We start from the raw sequence: 17,461 nt of genomic DNA, 5'->3' as shown, positions 1-17,461 counted from the left end.
TTGAAATTTTCACAATCTCTAATTATGAATGACTCCTGGTGAATTGTAATATGTGATCTCGTTATGTTAAATACTAAATTCTGACGCAATGGTCGTTTTGGTATATTGAAATTAATATATTGGAGCAGATTACGATTATCTGTCACTGAGTTTACTGTCTTGTACAAATAAGTTTGTTGAATAAGAAAACGTCTACTGTAAAGAGAGTGCATATCAAATTTGAGTAAAAGAGAAGAGTAAGAGATCTTATTTTTAGTTGCTGATATACGATATAATTTGAAATAAAGATGTTTCAAAAATTTAAATTAGACTCGTTTTATGTTATTTGCTTGTAGTTTGTCAATAGGATCCCAAAGAACACAACAGTATTCCAACTTACTCCTAATCATCGCTATAAAAAGGTGTTTTAAAGCTTGGATATTATGTAGGTCTCTTGTACTCCTTATTAAAACCCTAGTGCCCTGTACGACTCTGCAATAATTTTATTTATGTGATATTTAAGTGTAAACTTATGATCTAGTAATGCACCTAAGTCATTAACAGAATATACTCTTTTTAACTTTTCACTATTAATCTTATACTCAAAAGATGGACAATTAATTTTATTTGAAAACGTTATAACATTACGTTTTTTAATGTTAAAATATAATTTGTTTCTGATACACCATTGCAGACAACTATTAATATCTCTTTGTAGTTCATGCCGATCATTATTCACTTTTATAACTTTAAATATGTTCATGTCGTCGGCATATAATAAACAATTACTATATTTTACAACACTTGGTAAATCATTAATGAATAATGAAAATAGCAATGGTCCCAAATTTGAACCTTGTGGTATACCTGAATTAGCCACGTAAATGAATCATTTTACAAAATTATAATTGACAAAATATGTTCTACGTCGCAAATAAGAGATCATAATATTTATCAAAGAGGTTGAAAATCCCATAGCCAGAAGCTTATTTATTAAAACCGTGTGATTTAATTTATCAAATGTTTTTAAAAATCCGTATAAATTACATCAACGTAATATCCATCATTTATAGAACTTGCAGTAAATTGAGAAAAAGTAGTTAAGTTGGTTAAAGTTAGCGTCCTGGATAAAAACCATGCTGAAAAGGTGAAATATAGGATTTGACATGCGAGAAAATTTTATTAAATAAAATTTGTTCGAAAATTTTTGAAGGAACTGAAATTAGGGCAATAGGTCTATAATTTTCAATATTTTTAGAGTTCCCTGTTTTTAATATCGGTGTTATTTTACTCAGCTTCCATTTATCCGGAAAGGATTGAGTTTTCAAAATTAAATTGAATATCAAATATAGTGGAACTAATGTGGGAAGTTCATCTGGACCACTAGTTCTGCTAGATTTTAATTGCTTTATTGATTGCTGAATTTCATTTTTAGAAATATGTGTTATTGCTAAGCTATAGCTTATAACTGATTCATAATTTTCATTCAAAGTATATGTAGGTGGGCTAGGATCATAAACACTGACAAAATACTTAGCGAACACATTTGCAATTTCTTGAGGTGAATTTAATGAATCATTCTTGTATTGCATTACAGAAATATTAGATTTTCTTTTTCTTTTACTATTCAATAAATTCCAAAATTTTTTTAAGGTCGTGTTTGATTATTTCTTCATAAGATTTAACGTAGTTATTACACGCGGTTTTTATCAATTTTTTCGAATGTCTACGAAATTCATTATATTGTACGTCAGGATAATTTGAAGTTTTTCTGCGTCTCCTATGATACTCTTTTCTTTTTAGAACATTAATTATTTCATTATCTAACCAGGGTGGAAATTTTCTTCTATTTCTATTGTTAAACTTGGGTACGTGTTTCAATAATTTTATATACTGTATCATAGAAAATATCTAAAGCCTCATTTATATTCCTAGCATTTCTTAAGTCATTCCATTTTTGATTCTTTAAGTCTCTATAGATACCACAAAAATCTGCCCTACGATAATTTTAATAAGAAGAGACGTCACCTCTCTTTCGGGTATTTTTATAATTACATGGAATATTAAATACCAACGGTGGGTGATGTACATCAACTGATATAGTACGTCCGCTATTCTGGTATACAGTTGCTGTCCGATGCCGACACACTGCGGGGGGTGTAGGATGTGACCAAACTCAGTATGGGGGTTTATTTACGGCTGGTCGAAGGAAAGTCAGTGAGGGTGACAGATCTGTTGTTGCCACATTTTCCCTTCTGTGTTATTTCTAGAGGTCTTTTTTCTTAAAAAAAATAAAATAAAATAAAAAATAAACTACATTAAAACATAATACCTAAGAATTTTGTATACGAGGAAACGGTTGCAAAACTGCTAATATATAGAGAAGTGGTTAGCGATTGATAATAATTATTATCCATATTTAAGTATTACGTTTGTCCTACAAATTCGCTAAGTAGGTTTTAAATGAGCACATATGATTCTTTTATTAACTAGTGAATCCGTAATTACTTTAAGAAACAAGCAATTAGAATTGTGCAGACTAGGAAATAAACCTTCATAATTATAACAAAAGCACAATAACATGAATTCACGCAGATGTTCATTTCTATTTCAGCCAAATGCTACTGGAACTTTTATATCTTTTCACTAGTTCCTAGAGTTTTTCCTAGTGTTGCTTTAATTCTACGTTTTTCCTACACGGCTAATTAAGCGTAATTTATTGTTAGGATATATAGTATTAGACTAGTGTTGTTCCCGAGATGAGAAATATCTTTTAAATTCGAGACGAGATTAGAAAAATGACCATTCTCATTTTCGAGACTAGAATCGAGACAAAACTATAAATTTCACGAGTCTGGCGGGCAACTCTAGTTTATCCCAGTCTTAGTTCTCAAACTTTCTTTTATTGATACATGAATCATAACATAAAATCATAAGTTGATGGAATGATTGTACGAAGACAGTGTACAACATTTATCATTTTACGCCATATACTCCAATGATAAATATGGTTTGAGTGTTATATCCTTCCCTTCATGAACCTCTCGTTACGCTTAAGGATTCTGGTAACTTCTAGATGAAAGTGAATGTTGTTTCACAGTTGAAACTATGTAATACTTCCAAACAATCCGAATACAATAATTAAAACTTCGAAATAGTCGGCTACATCTACAACTACTGGATATAATAGGGGAATAATATCAAAGAAAGAACCTGTTCCTGAGTCCATATATATAAAACATTTCTCGCTATTCCTTACTGTTTTTGTTCTGTGACTAAATGTTGAAACCAAAAATCGTTAATTTGGATCATTTCCAGTTTGAATAGAGGATTAAGGGAGGGTATAGAATCTATTCTTGGGACGCTGAATAGAATGCCAAAGAAGTGCTTCTCAATATCTTTTCCAGTTCTTGCTCTATGAAAATCAGTATTGAAACCAGAAGCACTATAGATTGAACTACTTCTGGTTTCGATAGTGTGTTGCAGGTTGTGATTATATATATATATATATATATATATATATATATTACTCCTCACACCATGAATCGATTGCAGAAAAATATTCCTCGCTGTCTATTACTATTTTTGTTCTATGGCGATAAATATTGAAACCCGAAATGATTATTTTTAATTACTTCTGGTTTGAATAGAGGGTTAATGGAGAAGACAGAACCTGTTTCTGGGGTGCTGAATCGATTGCAAAATCCGCATCTCGATATATCCTATTGTTTTGGCTGTGATAACTGACGACAGACGAACGGACGGACAAACCCGTTCTGTAAGACTTCCAACACTTATGCATAGCATAGTTTGAAAAGGTAAAAAATCAGTTCATAAATTTTGTATGTGATTTTACAAAATTAAACGAGACGAGGACATCTTTTTCGATAATCGAAACTAGAGAAAAAAAAATCTTCGAGAAGGGAGACGAGATGTGACACAAAATTTTGATAAGGAAACCCTATTTCTCGTGTCGACTCGTGAACACCACTATATTAGACGTATTTCTTTTTATATTGGTAATAGTATTCGAACTGTGTTACACAATAGGCTTCAGTGTTTATCAAAATTGAAGAGTGTGTCTATTACAGTACGTTCCTTAGGTTTTGCTACAGTCAATAGTTACTATTTATATAACGCTTATATTCTATTGCTGTAGTATTTAATCACTGTTCAAGAGAGACGTTTATGCTTATTGTGTTACATTGCTCTAGTTTCCAAGAAAATGTTTACTTTATCTGAGTACGGGAAAGTAAAAGAAAAGTGTGTTGTGAATTTAAAAAAAAAAAAAAAAAAAAAAACGAAAAAAAGGAAAAATAGTCACTGACCATTCCTTTCTTGACAATTTGAAAAGACATAAGGCAACGTCGTACAAGCATTGACGGATCGATTTTGCCAGCGCAAGAGTTGTCCGCTGACGTTATTTGAGTGCTGTTTTGCGGTTTTCGGGGGAAAGGGACCATGCCTTTGAGTTTCTGAAACTGTATAAGAGGATAGTGAACAGAGTATACCAGAGGTGAGGTACATGACTCAACTCTAATTACATCATCACGACCGCATAAAACCAAATCAAGTGTTCTGTGATTAACATTTAAGACTTTATTCACATTTGTTAAACCTAACAATGATATAAAATTATTAATTTCTGTGATGAAAATATCATTTGCATTCCAATTTGTTGCAGTACCGATAAGTGATGGTATGTTAAAGTCACCTATAGTTAATGATTTATCGTTATACTTGACAAATAAATATTCTATTTTTGAATACAACTCTCGATAAATACCAATACTTGTTCCAGGAGGTATATAAAACACAATAACCATTATCCTAATAGCTCGTATTACAATTCGTGTACAAACAACTTGAATGCCATCGATACTAGTATCAATAGAATAACTATTATATTTGTCTTTAATTGCTAAGATTACACCTCCTCCTCCTAGTCCTCAACCTATCCAGTCTATAAATTATATATCTGTTATCTAATATTTCATTGTCATAAACATTATTGGTAAGCCAAGTTTCTGTAATAGCTATTAAATCATAATTCTCCGCCAAGACTCCCAAATACAAGTCACACAATTTATTATTAATACTACGCATATTTTGATAATAAACAGATAAATCATACTCACTAAGCATGTCTACTTATGCAAGAGAGCTTGTATATCTGCCATCGAATTCAATGTATATACGTGTCTGTTATTGGCTGATTTTCTAAGCTTAATCTTACAAGCCCAGTCTATCCACACAAACTCATAATTATTTTCAAGCTTCACCTTCCTTGCTTCCTTGAACAAGTTTCGCCTGCAACTAGTAAGGTTCGGATTGACATAGATAGGATTATTAACCTTCAATCCAATATCGCGACAGGAAAGATTACGTTTTACCTTTCGTTTTTGAAGGAATGCGTCCCTATCTTGTCTCCGGACAAACTTTATATTTATGCCTGGAATGGAGTTACCTGCTGTAGAACTTAATCTAGGACAAGTATCTATCATAGAAGTGTCCAACTTACAATCAAGCACATTACCTACATCTTTTATTATTTGGGTAATATTTTCGTTATTCGCAACTGGAATACCATGCACTTCCAGTGTATTCCTACGACCATATTGGTTCAACTCCTCAATTCTTGACTCCAGCACATCTAGTTGCTTAACTAAATTAAAAGTTTCACTTTTCACTTGTTCTACTTGCTCAACACACTTTTTAAGGTCACTATTGTATTGTTTTAGCATGTCGTTATTTTCTTCTATTTCCTCATGAATAAATTCAATCGATTTTCCGAGTTCCACTTTTTTATTCTCCTTCTTTATTGTCTCAATTTCCTCCTGTGTTGACAATAAAAGTTGATTCACCTCTAATAATGTAGGACATGAATTTGTGGGTGATGCAAGAGAATCAACACACCACTTTTCCTCCGAATATTTACACATGTATCACATCGCCACGGATTATCAGAATTACTTAATGATTTAACATCCTCCTCTTTCAAATTTGCGCTTTTAGAATGAAACAGATTATTACAGGAAGTACATCTCACTTTCATATCTTTGTCCAACCTGGAGACGGATTTTGTACATTTTCCACAGACACTCATTTTTATAAAACTACGATGTTGAAGACAACTGTACTTCCCTGATCCTCCAAAGCATTGGTTTTCAACTTCATAAATATTTTGAACATCGCTTAAAAAAAGAAAAAGAAAAAAAAATAATTATGGGAAAGGTCTTACTGCCTCCCCCCCCCCCTTCCCATGTTGAAGACAGGTTTGCGTTTGGTTGTGCATATGAAAGAAAAAAACAATGGAAGTAGTTCACTCGGTTAACGGGTTGTGCGGAGGTTTTGACTAATGACTTTTCTCGGTTTCAGTCAGTCTCATCAGGCAAGCGTGGGATGGTAGCTCACTAATGATAAGTCAACTAAACAAATTTCCTGGAAACCATAGATGTCCATACGGTTTTTCCTCGCAGAATGTAAAGCTTTACATGAATCGCAATGAGAAAGTTCTGTACACAGAACTTGGGTTACTTAATTGCTCATGTGGAACGCTACAGCATTTACACTTTATATATAAGCCTGAAGGAAATGTTTCCTGTTTCGTATTTATTTATTTATTTTCTAGGTGAAATGCCACTTCTTAAAACGGGGCAGTAGGTTTATGAAATGTATTGAACTCCTTAGGATACATATTACAATGCAAGTGTAATGATAAATCCGTAATGTCACCCCTTTTCATCCCGTCAACCTCTCATGTCGATGGGGGGTGAATTTGGGTTAAAACAGGATTGAAAGTACACGCCAAAGACGAGAAATTATCCGAGTCTCGTGGCCAACACTAGTTAATCCAAATCTTAGATCTCAAACACTGCTTTAAAGGTCACTTGTGGATAAGCGATTAGCATAATCACCTTTGGCGTGGGAGAGACTCGGTTTCAAATTCCGGCGGGAGTTCATGTAGTTTGGATCCCCCTATAAGCTATAAGTCCATGTCTCGTATAGCTTTGCGCTGAAAGGGACGCTAAACTCAAAATTAAATCAAATCAAACACTGCTTTAGTGTTATATGAATCATAGTATAAAAACTATAAATGGACAAAGGGATTGAACAAACACAGTGAAGAGCATTTATCAACGTTTAAAGATGCGCAAGTTATTAACATATTACACTTCAATAATACATTTAGTTTAGCTGCTGTTTTATAACTCTTTTCGTGGAGCTCTCGTGACGCGGAAGGGTTCTTATAACTTCTAGAAGTAATTAAGAATAAAATTAGCGCATATATTTACAGAACGAGACGAGACATGCTTTTCCAAGGATTGAAACGAGGCAAGAAATAATAATTCGAGAATCGAGGTGAGATTTCTACAAAGTTTACGAGACGAGACGAAAAATCCTTATTTCTCGTCTCGTTTCGTAGTCAACACTAATCAGGTGTGTCACTAGTCACCTCACATTATGTTATTCCGGAAATTATGGGTTGAACACTGATATTGATTGTTTTCGATTTTTACATGTCACCCCTTTTTACCCTTACTTCTGTCTCCCATGCCGATAAGGGTTGAATTTGCACTTAAACGTATTGGGACGATGCCGAAGAGAATGGATTCGACATTAATATCGGTCATTTTTGATTATTTTAATGTTACCTCTCCATTTTTCACAGTATATATAAAATGACTTTCCACTGTTCACTTAGGATATACATTTTAATCAATTTAATATCGGAAGATCCGAAGATTGATAATCATACAAAATATCATTTTAATGGTTTCAATAGTTGTTGTGTAATCGATGAGCCAAACTCACATTCAATTTTACATGATATATCCATTAATGTATTTATGTATTGAGTTGAGTTTGAGTTTAACGTCTTTTCAGAAGCAAGGCTATATGAGACGGGACCTACTGATTCAAGTAGAATCCGAACCACTTTAGCTCCCGCCAGTTCACTTCGAATGTCAAAAAAGAAAAAAAAAATCATTTTTCGGACAATGTGAAAAGAAAGGGAAAAAATTGTTAAAACAGAAACAAAGGACATATAAAAGAAATAATAAACATGGGAAGAAAAGTCTTCCTTTTCGTTTCATCTACAGTTTTTTTTTTTTTTTTTTAATGGAGTGAAATTGACTGATCGAAATTGACTGATCGTGGTTGGCAACACTAGTGTCAAACTAGGGGCTGCGGTTTCCCTTTACACGTGGTAAGAAATGTTAGAGACCATCTCTTACTGGAAGAGCTATAGTTTCTTATTAGTATCTATACCCATTTATATTATTCATGGAGTGGTTTATCTAAGGATTATCAAGAAAATGTCATAAAATGCTTTTAGACCAGAAAACAATACCGCAGCCTTTATATTTTAATAGAATTACTAATATATATATATATATGTTTTACATTGTTCATTTAAAAGCATGCCTTCTGTATTGTTATATATGTCTTTTATGCCACTTATAGATGCTCACGAAGCAGTGTATACCCTGTGAAAATTGTAGGACTACAGCACTGGAGCGAGTACTGAAGACGAAAACATGATCATACTCTTTACGAGTGAGTTTGCTTGTAGTTAACCAAGCCTATACAAACCCTCATCGCTGGTCTAGGGGATAGAGCGCGTGCCTTTAGTGGACATGGTTGTGGGTTCGATTCCGAATGGGGATTCTTAAATTTTAAATGTATTACGATGGTTCGGATTCCATTTAAACTTAAGGTTCACTTCTGAAATAGCCGTGGCGCTGAAGGAGACACTAAATTCCAACCAACCAACCAAGTCTCTATGGGACATTGACATGGAATCCTACCATTATATTCATGCTAGGAAGAGTAAGTCTCGATGTCCTGCACCTCTGCAACAGTTGTAAATACGATGTACTTGATAGAGACCCATGGAAATATGCTGCTTTCTTAAATGCAACAATAGTCACCAGTACTACGTGCTAGCTGTATATAGAGGAGTAATTGGAAACAGTTATAATCAATTGCATTCAAGTAATTTCTTTTGACTCATATAATTAATTGTATCATGTAAGGTACTTCAATTGACAACTGTCTGTATTTAGTTTGAATACGCTTTCTTTATTACATAATTATAGAAGTAACTATTGGATAAGGGTGTAGAATATGTTCTGACTTTATGTCTGAGATCCGCATTAGAAGTAGTTTAATGTGATTCGAAGAAAAGATAAGGAAACCGTTCCGTTTGCATTTTGAAAGTTCATTAAACATGTCTAAGGATATTTCGATAATAAGGGTAGGTAGAGACATGAAAAATAAATATCTTCGTATCACATAATTGTATGTAGATCGAAGTTTGGGTTTTTAAAGCAGTTTGTAATTTTTATAATAATAAATGAATATCTAGTATTATTTTAGTTCTATATTTAACATTATATATAGAGTAAGATTTGAAAGAAAAGAAACTTAAAAATGCTCGTGTGTTTTAAAAGTTCTATGTATAGAGGACAATGTCTCGTTTAAACGAATGATATGAATGCCCTATTTCATTTTGTATGTGTATATGTATGTAATAGTAGAACTATACGAAGTAATGCTGCATGTAATATCCGTTTAAACCAGTAGTTTGAAATAATTTTTCAGTAGTTGTTTTTTCAGTGATGCGTATTGCAGTCGTGATATTCTTCACACAGTTCAGATGGCTCACTTTACAAAAGACTCTAAAACATTTGTTGCTAGAAAGTTGAAATTTTCCCCGGCGGTTGTTTTAGAAAATTTAAAAAAAATCATGAATCAAACCCAGGGGCAACCTACGAAGGATCAAATCGAGAAGTCTGTGTCGACAAATTATGGTGATACAGATACTGAATTTAAAGACTGGGTTCCAGATGATTGGACATCAAAAACCAGATTTCTTGTTAGTGTACAGGATAGCGAGGTGAGAGAGTGGGGCTATGTTCTAAATAAAAAATGGAAAATCCTAGGGAAGAAAATCAAAGATGATATCAAGAATAATCCAGATATGTATTCAATAATTTGTGTTCCCCATCCAATAATTATTCCTGGTGGTCGGTTTCGAGAATTATATTACTGGGTTATTCGCGGATTATTTCTATCAGAAATGCACAAAACCGCCAAAGAAATGTTGCAAAACTTTCTCTTCATAGTAGATACTTACCGATTTATACCTAACGGAGGCAAGATTTATTATTTGACACGATTCCAACCACCATTACTAACTCCAATGGTCAAAAGTTACGTTGATGCAACAGGAGATGAGCTGTTTATAAAGGACAGCATTTCAACACTTAAAAAGGAGTTCAAATTTTGGCTTAACTATACAGTGAAAGTGGAAATGAACGGAAAAAGCTACAGTCTACCAATATACGACGGAACTTCACCTGGCCCAGGACCAGAATCATACCGATAAGACTTTTTTAAAATTGTATTTATTGTTTAAAATTTTCTTTTCCTGTAAAGTAGTTAGCAAAACCTGAAATGCACGCTTAATAATTATAATTGAATGTATGTATTTATATAGTTGATAAGATTATTCGATATGAATCCAAAAACAGAAAACGTTTATATTTTTTTGTGATCTTAGATAATTTATGTTAGTAAGTTAAAAGGTCCTTTAATGTTCTTAAGTTTCTGGATTGAAAATAATTAATTAATAAATGAACATATGCATAATGTTTTGAGTCATGATACTTAAGGTTTAATGCCAAATATGTTTCATTTTTCGGTTTATAATGAGTAGTTGTGTGTGATTTATGAATCATGAAGGCATTATTAGGGTAATTCATCTATACGGATAATACACATCGAAGTAGTCCCAGGATTACGTTAAAAAAATAAAAAAATAAGAGAAATTCAGACAAAGTGTCATGTAATATTAAATTATTGTAGTTGAACGAAGCAGAAAAATCTAACGTCATGAATTCGAATCAAACTTGTGTACATGATTAAGCATTCAGTGTTCAAAAGAATAAGTAAATTTTGAGTTGTTGGTTAGTTGTTAGATTAACCAGATTCTCATTTAATTCCCTTCGCTATTATTTATATTATCATCATCAATGACTTCGTTTATTGGACGAATGTTAAACATTATTGTGATGTCTTTCTACAGGCAAAATGAATGAAAAATAAGTATTATATAACGTTCGAAATAATTGAAATAATGTCGATAAAACTTCCTAAAAGTTAGAACTAGGGCTTGGAAATTAATCGCAAAAATACGGAAGTTATATCCTTTGAATAAAATCCGATCAATGTTTTCGTTGTTACACTGGGTTAGGAAACGCCTAATCTTAACCTACTTTACAAAAGAACAGTGACTTCCCGATAGTTCAGTTATCTTCTTCGCAACTTCCTCTTTTCAAAAACTCTTCACTCAAGTAAATTGAACGGTAGCTACACTTTTATATTTTCGTTTAATGAAGTAAATAAGCTAAATTCTAATATTTCTTTAAGCACCTTTTTCCCTTTTTAGTACACACGTAGTTTATTTAGTAAGTAATCAATGATTCCAGATCCTAAATTACATTACTGGTTGTTTCCTACACTTAAGTTCAAATAATGTTAAAGTACAGTTCTATTAAAGAAAGAATAAATCCATCTATCTCTTTCTGAAGAACATAACATCTGTACTCTTATCCTAGATGAAATTAAATCGAAAACAAATGTAAATCTTCTTTGATCTATTGTTATCTTTATTTTAAGTTAAAGTATTAAAATCTCCTACGTATGATTGTGAGAGTATGACTATTAAAATAGAGCCGAATGTCCATTTTTTTAAACAAAATTGTACATGTATTTATTTATTTGTTTGTTTTTAAATCTTTAGTGAAGATACAGAGAATGCAGAAGTTTTCCAAATTGACGAAGAAAAACAAAAGTTCTATTCTGAATTGAGAACGGGGGCTAAATCAGGGTGGGATTATTCTACCAGATGGTACATAAAGAACTGTACAAATGAAGGTACGTATTCTATATCCATTTTCTACGTAATTTTTGTTTGCGATTTTCTGTTGCAGTACTTACTGGGCTGGGTACATGATTAAAACTTTTAATGCCCTCAGTCTCTCCATGTGAAACAAACTGTAGTAATGACAACCATAAATTCGCGTTTTAATATGCATACAAATGTGCTGAAGAACTTGTAATGCTCTCTAATCAATATATACTTTACAGTATAAAATCTACTTGAATTGCTTTTTTTTTTTTTTGGGGGGGGGAGCGCATATAAAAATTCAATATATTTCCACTAAGGAACTTTAAGTTAGGTTAAATAATTCTCACTACGTACGAATACTGAAGAATAATGTAGTCTATTCATCACATTATTATTCATTGAGTCACGAAGCTTTTGCCCACTATTCTCTTAAACTCAGAATTTGAAGTAATCATGGTAGAATACATGATTTTTTTTATTGAAATTAAAAGTGCAAATGTGACCCTGAGCTTTTTCTTTATTATTTTCACTGATTTGTGTTGCATTATCAAATAACATAGAAATAATTTAGTGTAGTGATAAAATGTAATAGAATTGCGTGTTGCTTTGTGAGCACCTACTATAACGTAGGAGAGATAAAACTTGTTTTGGAAATAACCATTTTGTTCACTATATGTGGTAGAAGATTTCACAAGTAGTTGTCTCATTACTCACTAGCAGAGACGATTGTGGACACGAATCCACGTGTGGAAGTGTGACATATTTACGTCATGCCACCGATGAGAAGTTTTATGCAAGTCTTCTACCGGACCCTTAGCACACCAAATAAGGTGGTTTCAAATTCATTGTGACCCCCATCTGCAAGGTTTACACTAATCTCAACAATTAATAGTAAAGAAAAGGTATATACAAGCTAACACACGTACACATTGAGTTTTCTGTGATCTAAGAAATTATCATTTGTTGAGTCATGTGAAATATAGTTCACAGATACCTTTAATCTAGCTACTTTTGTTGAAATATCTTGGACTTGTATTAAGTATGGATATAGTATGTTCTTTTTCCCTTTAGTGCTTTTGTAATAGGTACAGATCAGAGCCCTGCACGAGCTGGGCGCGCCCGTTTTGCCCGGCGGATTACCCAGCCCGACCCTCCCGTTTCAAGTATATCAACTGGACCGGGCCCGAACCGGGCCGGGCACATTCTGGGTCGAACACAAATGCTATAGGGCCGAACCGGGCACAGCTCGACCCGGACATTCTAAAAGATGGATCGGAAACTAATACTGTCAGCCTATGTTAATCGTAATGTGATTGGAAAACTAACTGTATTCAAGACTGTAAAGTACTGTAATAATAATAATAATACAACTACAACTGCTACGACTTCGCGCCAGAGTTGACATGTCTGGTGGTACAGAATTTACCTTCTAAGTACAGAAAAAATCGTAGAAATGCTAGTTATTATGGCCGGTCTGCGTAGAATGTGAACCGATGCTTGATCTACGAGGGACAACGATGGCTCAGTAGGTAAAGTATTGACATTTGGTGCTAGAGGTTGTCGGATCGATCCCTTCTCGTGCTATGTGAATTTTGTCGTGGACAAACACCGAGTGCGTGGGAATTTTCCGGGTGGTCCGTTTCCTCCCGTTGTTTTCATTCCACCTATACATGTCATCATCCATACGGCCTGAGCCGTAGTTACCTAAATAACGTATGATAAAGTCAAGTTCTTGACCTACTAAGTAGAATTTGGTACGCTACAATTAAACCACGGAGGCCAAAACTGTGAACTGGCGTGCTCATAAGATCAGCGCAATTTGTAGTAATATTCAATTAGAAAGGCAGAAAACAAATGGTGTTACAAGTTCCTGTATGTATAGTATGATGGTACAAATATAATAACAAAACATAATGATAAATAAATCGCCAAGACGCCAGGGTCGATTAGGTGTTCCTGGAACGGTTGTAACACGATGACAAATATAACAAGAATGTAAAAGATCTCTTTGGCAGAATGTGAGGAAGTAAATCAAACAAAATCAACACATAACATTGTTGAACGAAATATACCACAAACGTCTCCTGAGGGATAAATGTATAAATAGCAGCTACCGGAACTGCCTCTGAACGTCACATATAATAGAAGTGATAGTTGATAGTAACTGAATAAAAATACAAGTTATCCTACAAAACTAATAGTGCAGAATGAATATCGCTTTACTGTGTATCCTTGTACTCATCGAATAGCATGGAAATAGTCAACAGTCTTAGGCTTTAGAGCATTTCTTCATTGCTAAACTATATTGCCTGTAGTACGAAAAGCTCTTTCAGTAGACGCACTAGAAGCAGGGGTGGCCAGATACTGACGCACTAATTTGCACAATTTTGGTAATGTTTCCTCTTGTTGCTTCCACCATTGTAATATATCTAGTTCTCTTGGACATGATGGCATGTTGAGGTAGATGTCATCGTCAAATTCACCAGAAATTGAAGGTCCATCTTCCCATTCCAATAATTTATTCTTCTTCTTGGTACGTGTTTGCTTGAGCTACTGTCCATAGCAAGGGAATCAAAGAAGCCAACTGCAGTAGATGACTGACGAAATGATACGACGTACTTCTGTGTAAACAGATAGTACCTCATCTGCAGACATTGCTCGGAGATGACGGTAGTTGGGGCTGAAGGTCTCCACTTTATGATCCATACTAATGTCGACCTTCTCATTGCGAAACTGTTCCACCTGAAACTTACGCTGCGACATATGATTGGAATCAACTTCACTGTTAACTTTGCAAAGCTTGTTTAGTCTTTCAAACTAAAGCAGTATCAAATCCATTGTTAGTTTTCTTTGCCTCCAGTGCTTTGGTGGCATCGTAGAAATCTTCTAAAAATGCAGTAATTTCTTTCATTAAGGATTCATCAAGGCAATCTAAGCGCTGATCTTCTTTGTGCTCTTCTAGTATCCGCCGAATGTCGATGACCTGCGAATCCACAGATTTCAACATGACGAGTTTAATGTTCCATCTTACCTCAATGTCTTGGTTAACAGTGTGTGGCAGCCGGGTTACTAATACAAACCTCTTGAGATATGTAACTACCTTACTAATGCAATCAAAAAGGTTTTTTACTGATGGCAGCTCATCTCGGAGGAAGTTATATTGAAAAGCGTTACGCAAAATAGTAGAAATAGTGTCAGTGATAGTATTTTTCATGGTAGTTTAGCAGTAGTAGTAGTACCAGTACCAGTAGTAGTAGTGTTAATAGTAGTAGTAAAAGTAATACTAGCAGCAGTAGTATGAATAGTAATTGTAGAAGTAGTAATAGTAATAGTCGAACTGTTTTCATATTACTAGTAAGAGCAGTAGTAATATTCGCTGTCGTATTAGTATAATAATGAGTAGTAGTAGCAGTTGCAGCAATAGTAGAATTAGACTAGTATTCGTAATGGTAATAGTAGTATTAGCAGTAGTAGTTGTAGTATTAGTACTACGTACGTTGTAGCAGTTTTACCTACCTTCTCTGTTACTCGTAACACACTAATGAGTGTAATATAATATGTATAGTATAAGACTTTTACGTCCATGAGCTGTATTGTATAATAAACATGGCTGGACTGAGCAAGCGCAGATAAAAAGTACAGACAGAATAGGGATATAGAAAGCAAACCTTGGGTAACCTTTTACGCAATTTTTCCATTCGCGCAGGACAAATAGACATTGCAATGTTATGACGTCACATTTCTCATTTTCCATTGAATATTGAAGGATTGACTTGACTTATCAGATTTGGTTGTTCTCAGGCCGGTTACGCCCGGCTCGAGATTCGGACCAGGCCTGGCCAGGTCAAGTCGAGTCGGGCACAGAATACAGATCCAGCCGGGCTGGGCCTGGGTTTGCAGGGCTCTGGTACAGATACCACAGTTGTGCGCACAAGGATATGAGCCGAAAAGCTGGGTAGATCTTTTATTTACGAATCAGTAAAATACTAGAAAACATTTCCTGAGATCCGACTTATTTTGTTAGTTATACCTTTAAAAAAAAAAAAAATCTCGTGCCATTGCATGAATGTTGATCATTTGTTTACTTGCATGATAAATTATGTATGTGTAAGTTTCTTAAGTAAATAGGCTGTAACAAATATCGAGTTTTTACTGCACGTTCTTGGATGTAGTCAGCTTCAAATTTATAAGTATGTCGAATAAATGTTTCTGAGTATAATACATATAATATAAAATGTTCTTGACTTACAGGTAACGTGACTAACCTGAAGACCAGATACATAATTCCTGTGAGCTTAAATGCAATACTGTATTGGAATGCTAAAATTCTAGATTACTTTTCAAAACTTCGTATGTATGAAAAGGCAGCGGAATTCAATAAGTACGCTAATGACTGGCTTGAAGCAGTTAACACGGTTTTGTGGGATGATGAAGTTGGTGTTTGGCTTCATTATGATAGAATAAATAACAAGAGGAGAAACTACTTCACAATATCCAACATAACACCTTTGTGGACGAAATGCTATGAAGAGTGCCAGAAACATCATATTGTTGGAAGAATATTGAAGTACTTGGAGAAATCCTCAGCTTTCACGAACCCTGGTCTTGGTATCAAGCGCTCAAAAACTTCAGCATTGACATATCCTGGAGATGTTCCAGCAACAATGGTCTATTCCGGAGAACAATGGGATTTTCCGAATGCTTGGCCTCTACAATATATCTTAATAGTAGGACTAAATAATACTGGGGATTCATCTGCCAAAGAATTAGCATACCAGCTATCTGAAACGTGGGTGAGATCAAACTGGAAGGCTTTCAACGTAACCGGTCATATGTATGAAAAGGTATGTGTGTTTCTTTTGATATTTAAAATAACTCGAAAGAGTAGAGGAAACGGTTTCATAATATTCCAAGTCAATTTTGTGATTTTTTCCTGTACCAAATGACATTGTAGTCTCAGAGCATATTTATTCATTATGTGGCATAATCTTACGAAAAACTATTAGATTCTAGTATACTAAGAGGGAAGAAGTACAGTCTCATAAACAAGTGGATGGCGTGGAAGGAAATGATGTTCGTCAGGTTTGCTTTTGCTGTAAATTTTGCGTATTGTGACGTATTCTTTTCTCCCTTTCCTTTTCTATACTACAATATGATACAAGAAGTTAAATTAATTCATTCACTCATCAACGCTCAGCCAGAAGCACTGTGTGCAGAAACTTCAAATTAGGGTACTACTTTAATGATGTAGGCGAGGTATAAGAAAAGTTTTCAGAAGAGTACGCAGTCTTTTGAATTCTTTAAATTTAAGCTAAAGTAAACATATTTTGGAGTTTTTCGAAATTCAATTCCCAAAGGAGAACAACTTGATTTCTTAAAGAACTGAAAAATGAAGTGAAACCTTTCAGTTCTATTTCTCATGATTATACCCTTAAACTGAAGGAGAGGGGTGATAATTGAAAGTGAATGATTATGGAAGAATTGATAGCATAGGAAATGGAAAAACCTGAAGAAAAACACAAACACGATGTTGTCCGCCACAAATTCGCATAATCTGGGATCGAA

At 34.1% G+C, this 17,461-nt stretch overlaps 1 protein-coding gene across 1 annotated transcript in view; it reads left to right on the top strand.

Moving 5' to 3' along the window:
- The window catches only part of LOC145687354 (trehalase-like), a 102,747-nt gene that overhangs the window by 69,547 nt on the left and 15,739 nt on the right, over window positions 1-17,461 (top strand). The window contains exons 5-7 of the mRNA XM_081760811.1: window positions 9,589-10,371; window positions 11,789-11,922; window positions 16,148-16,740. Coding sequence (XP_081616937.1) covers window positions 9,589-10,371; window positions 11,789-11,922; window positions 16,148-16,740 — 1,510 coding nt within the window. The remainder of the gene's footprint in view (window positions 1-9,588; window positions 10,372-11,788; window positions 11,923-16,147; window positions 16,741-17,461) is intronic.

This window comes from Thermobia domestica, chromosome 6 (assembly GCF_964235325.1).
Source record: "Thermobia domestica chromosome 6, izTheDome1.hap1.1, whole genome shotgun sequence".
NCBI lineage: Eukaryota > Metazoa > Arthropoda > Insecta > Zygentoma > Lepismatidae > Thermobia > Thermobia domestica.
This window is presented reverse-complemented; position numbering and strand designations above follow the sequence as displayed.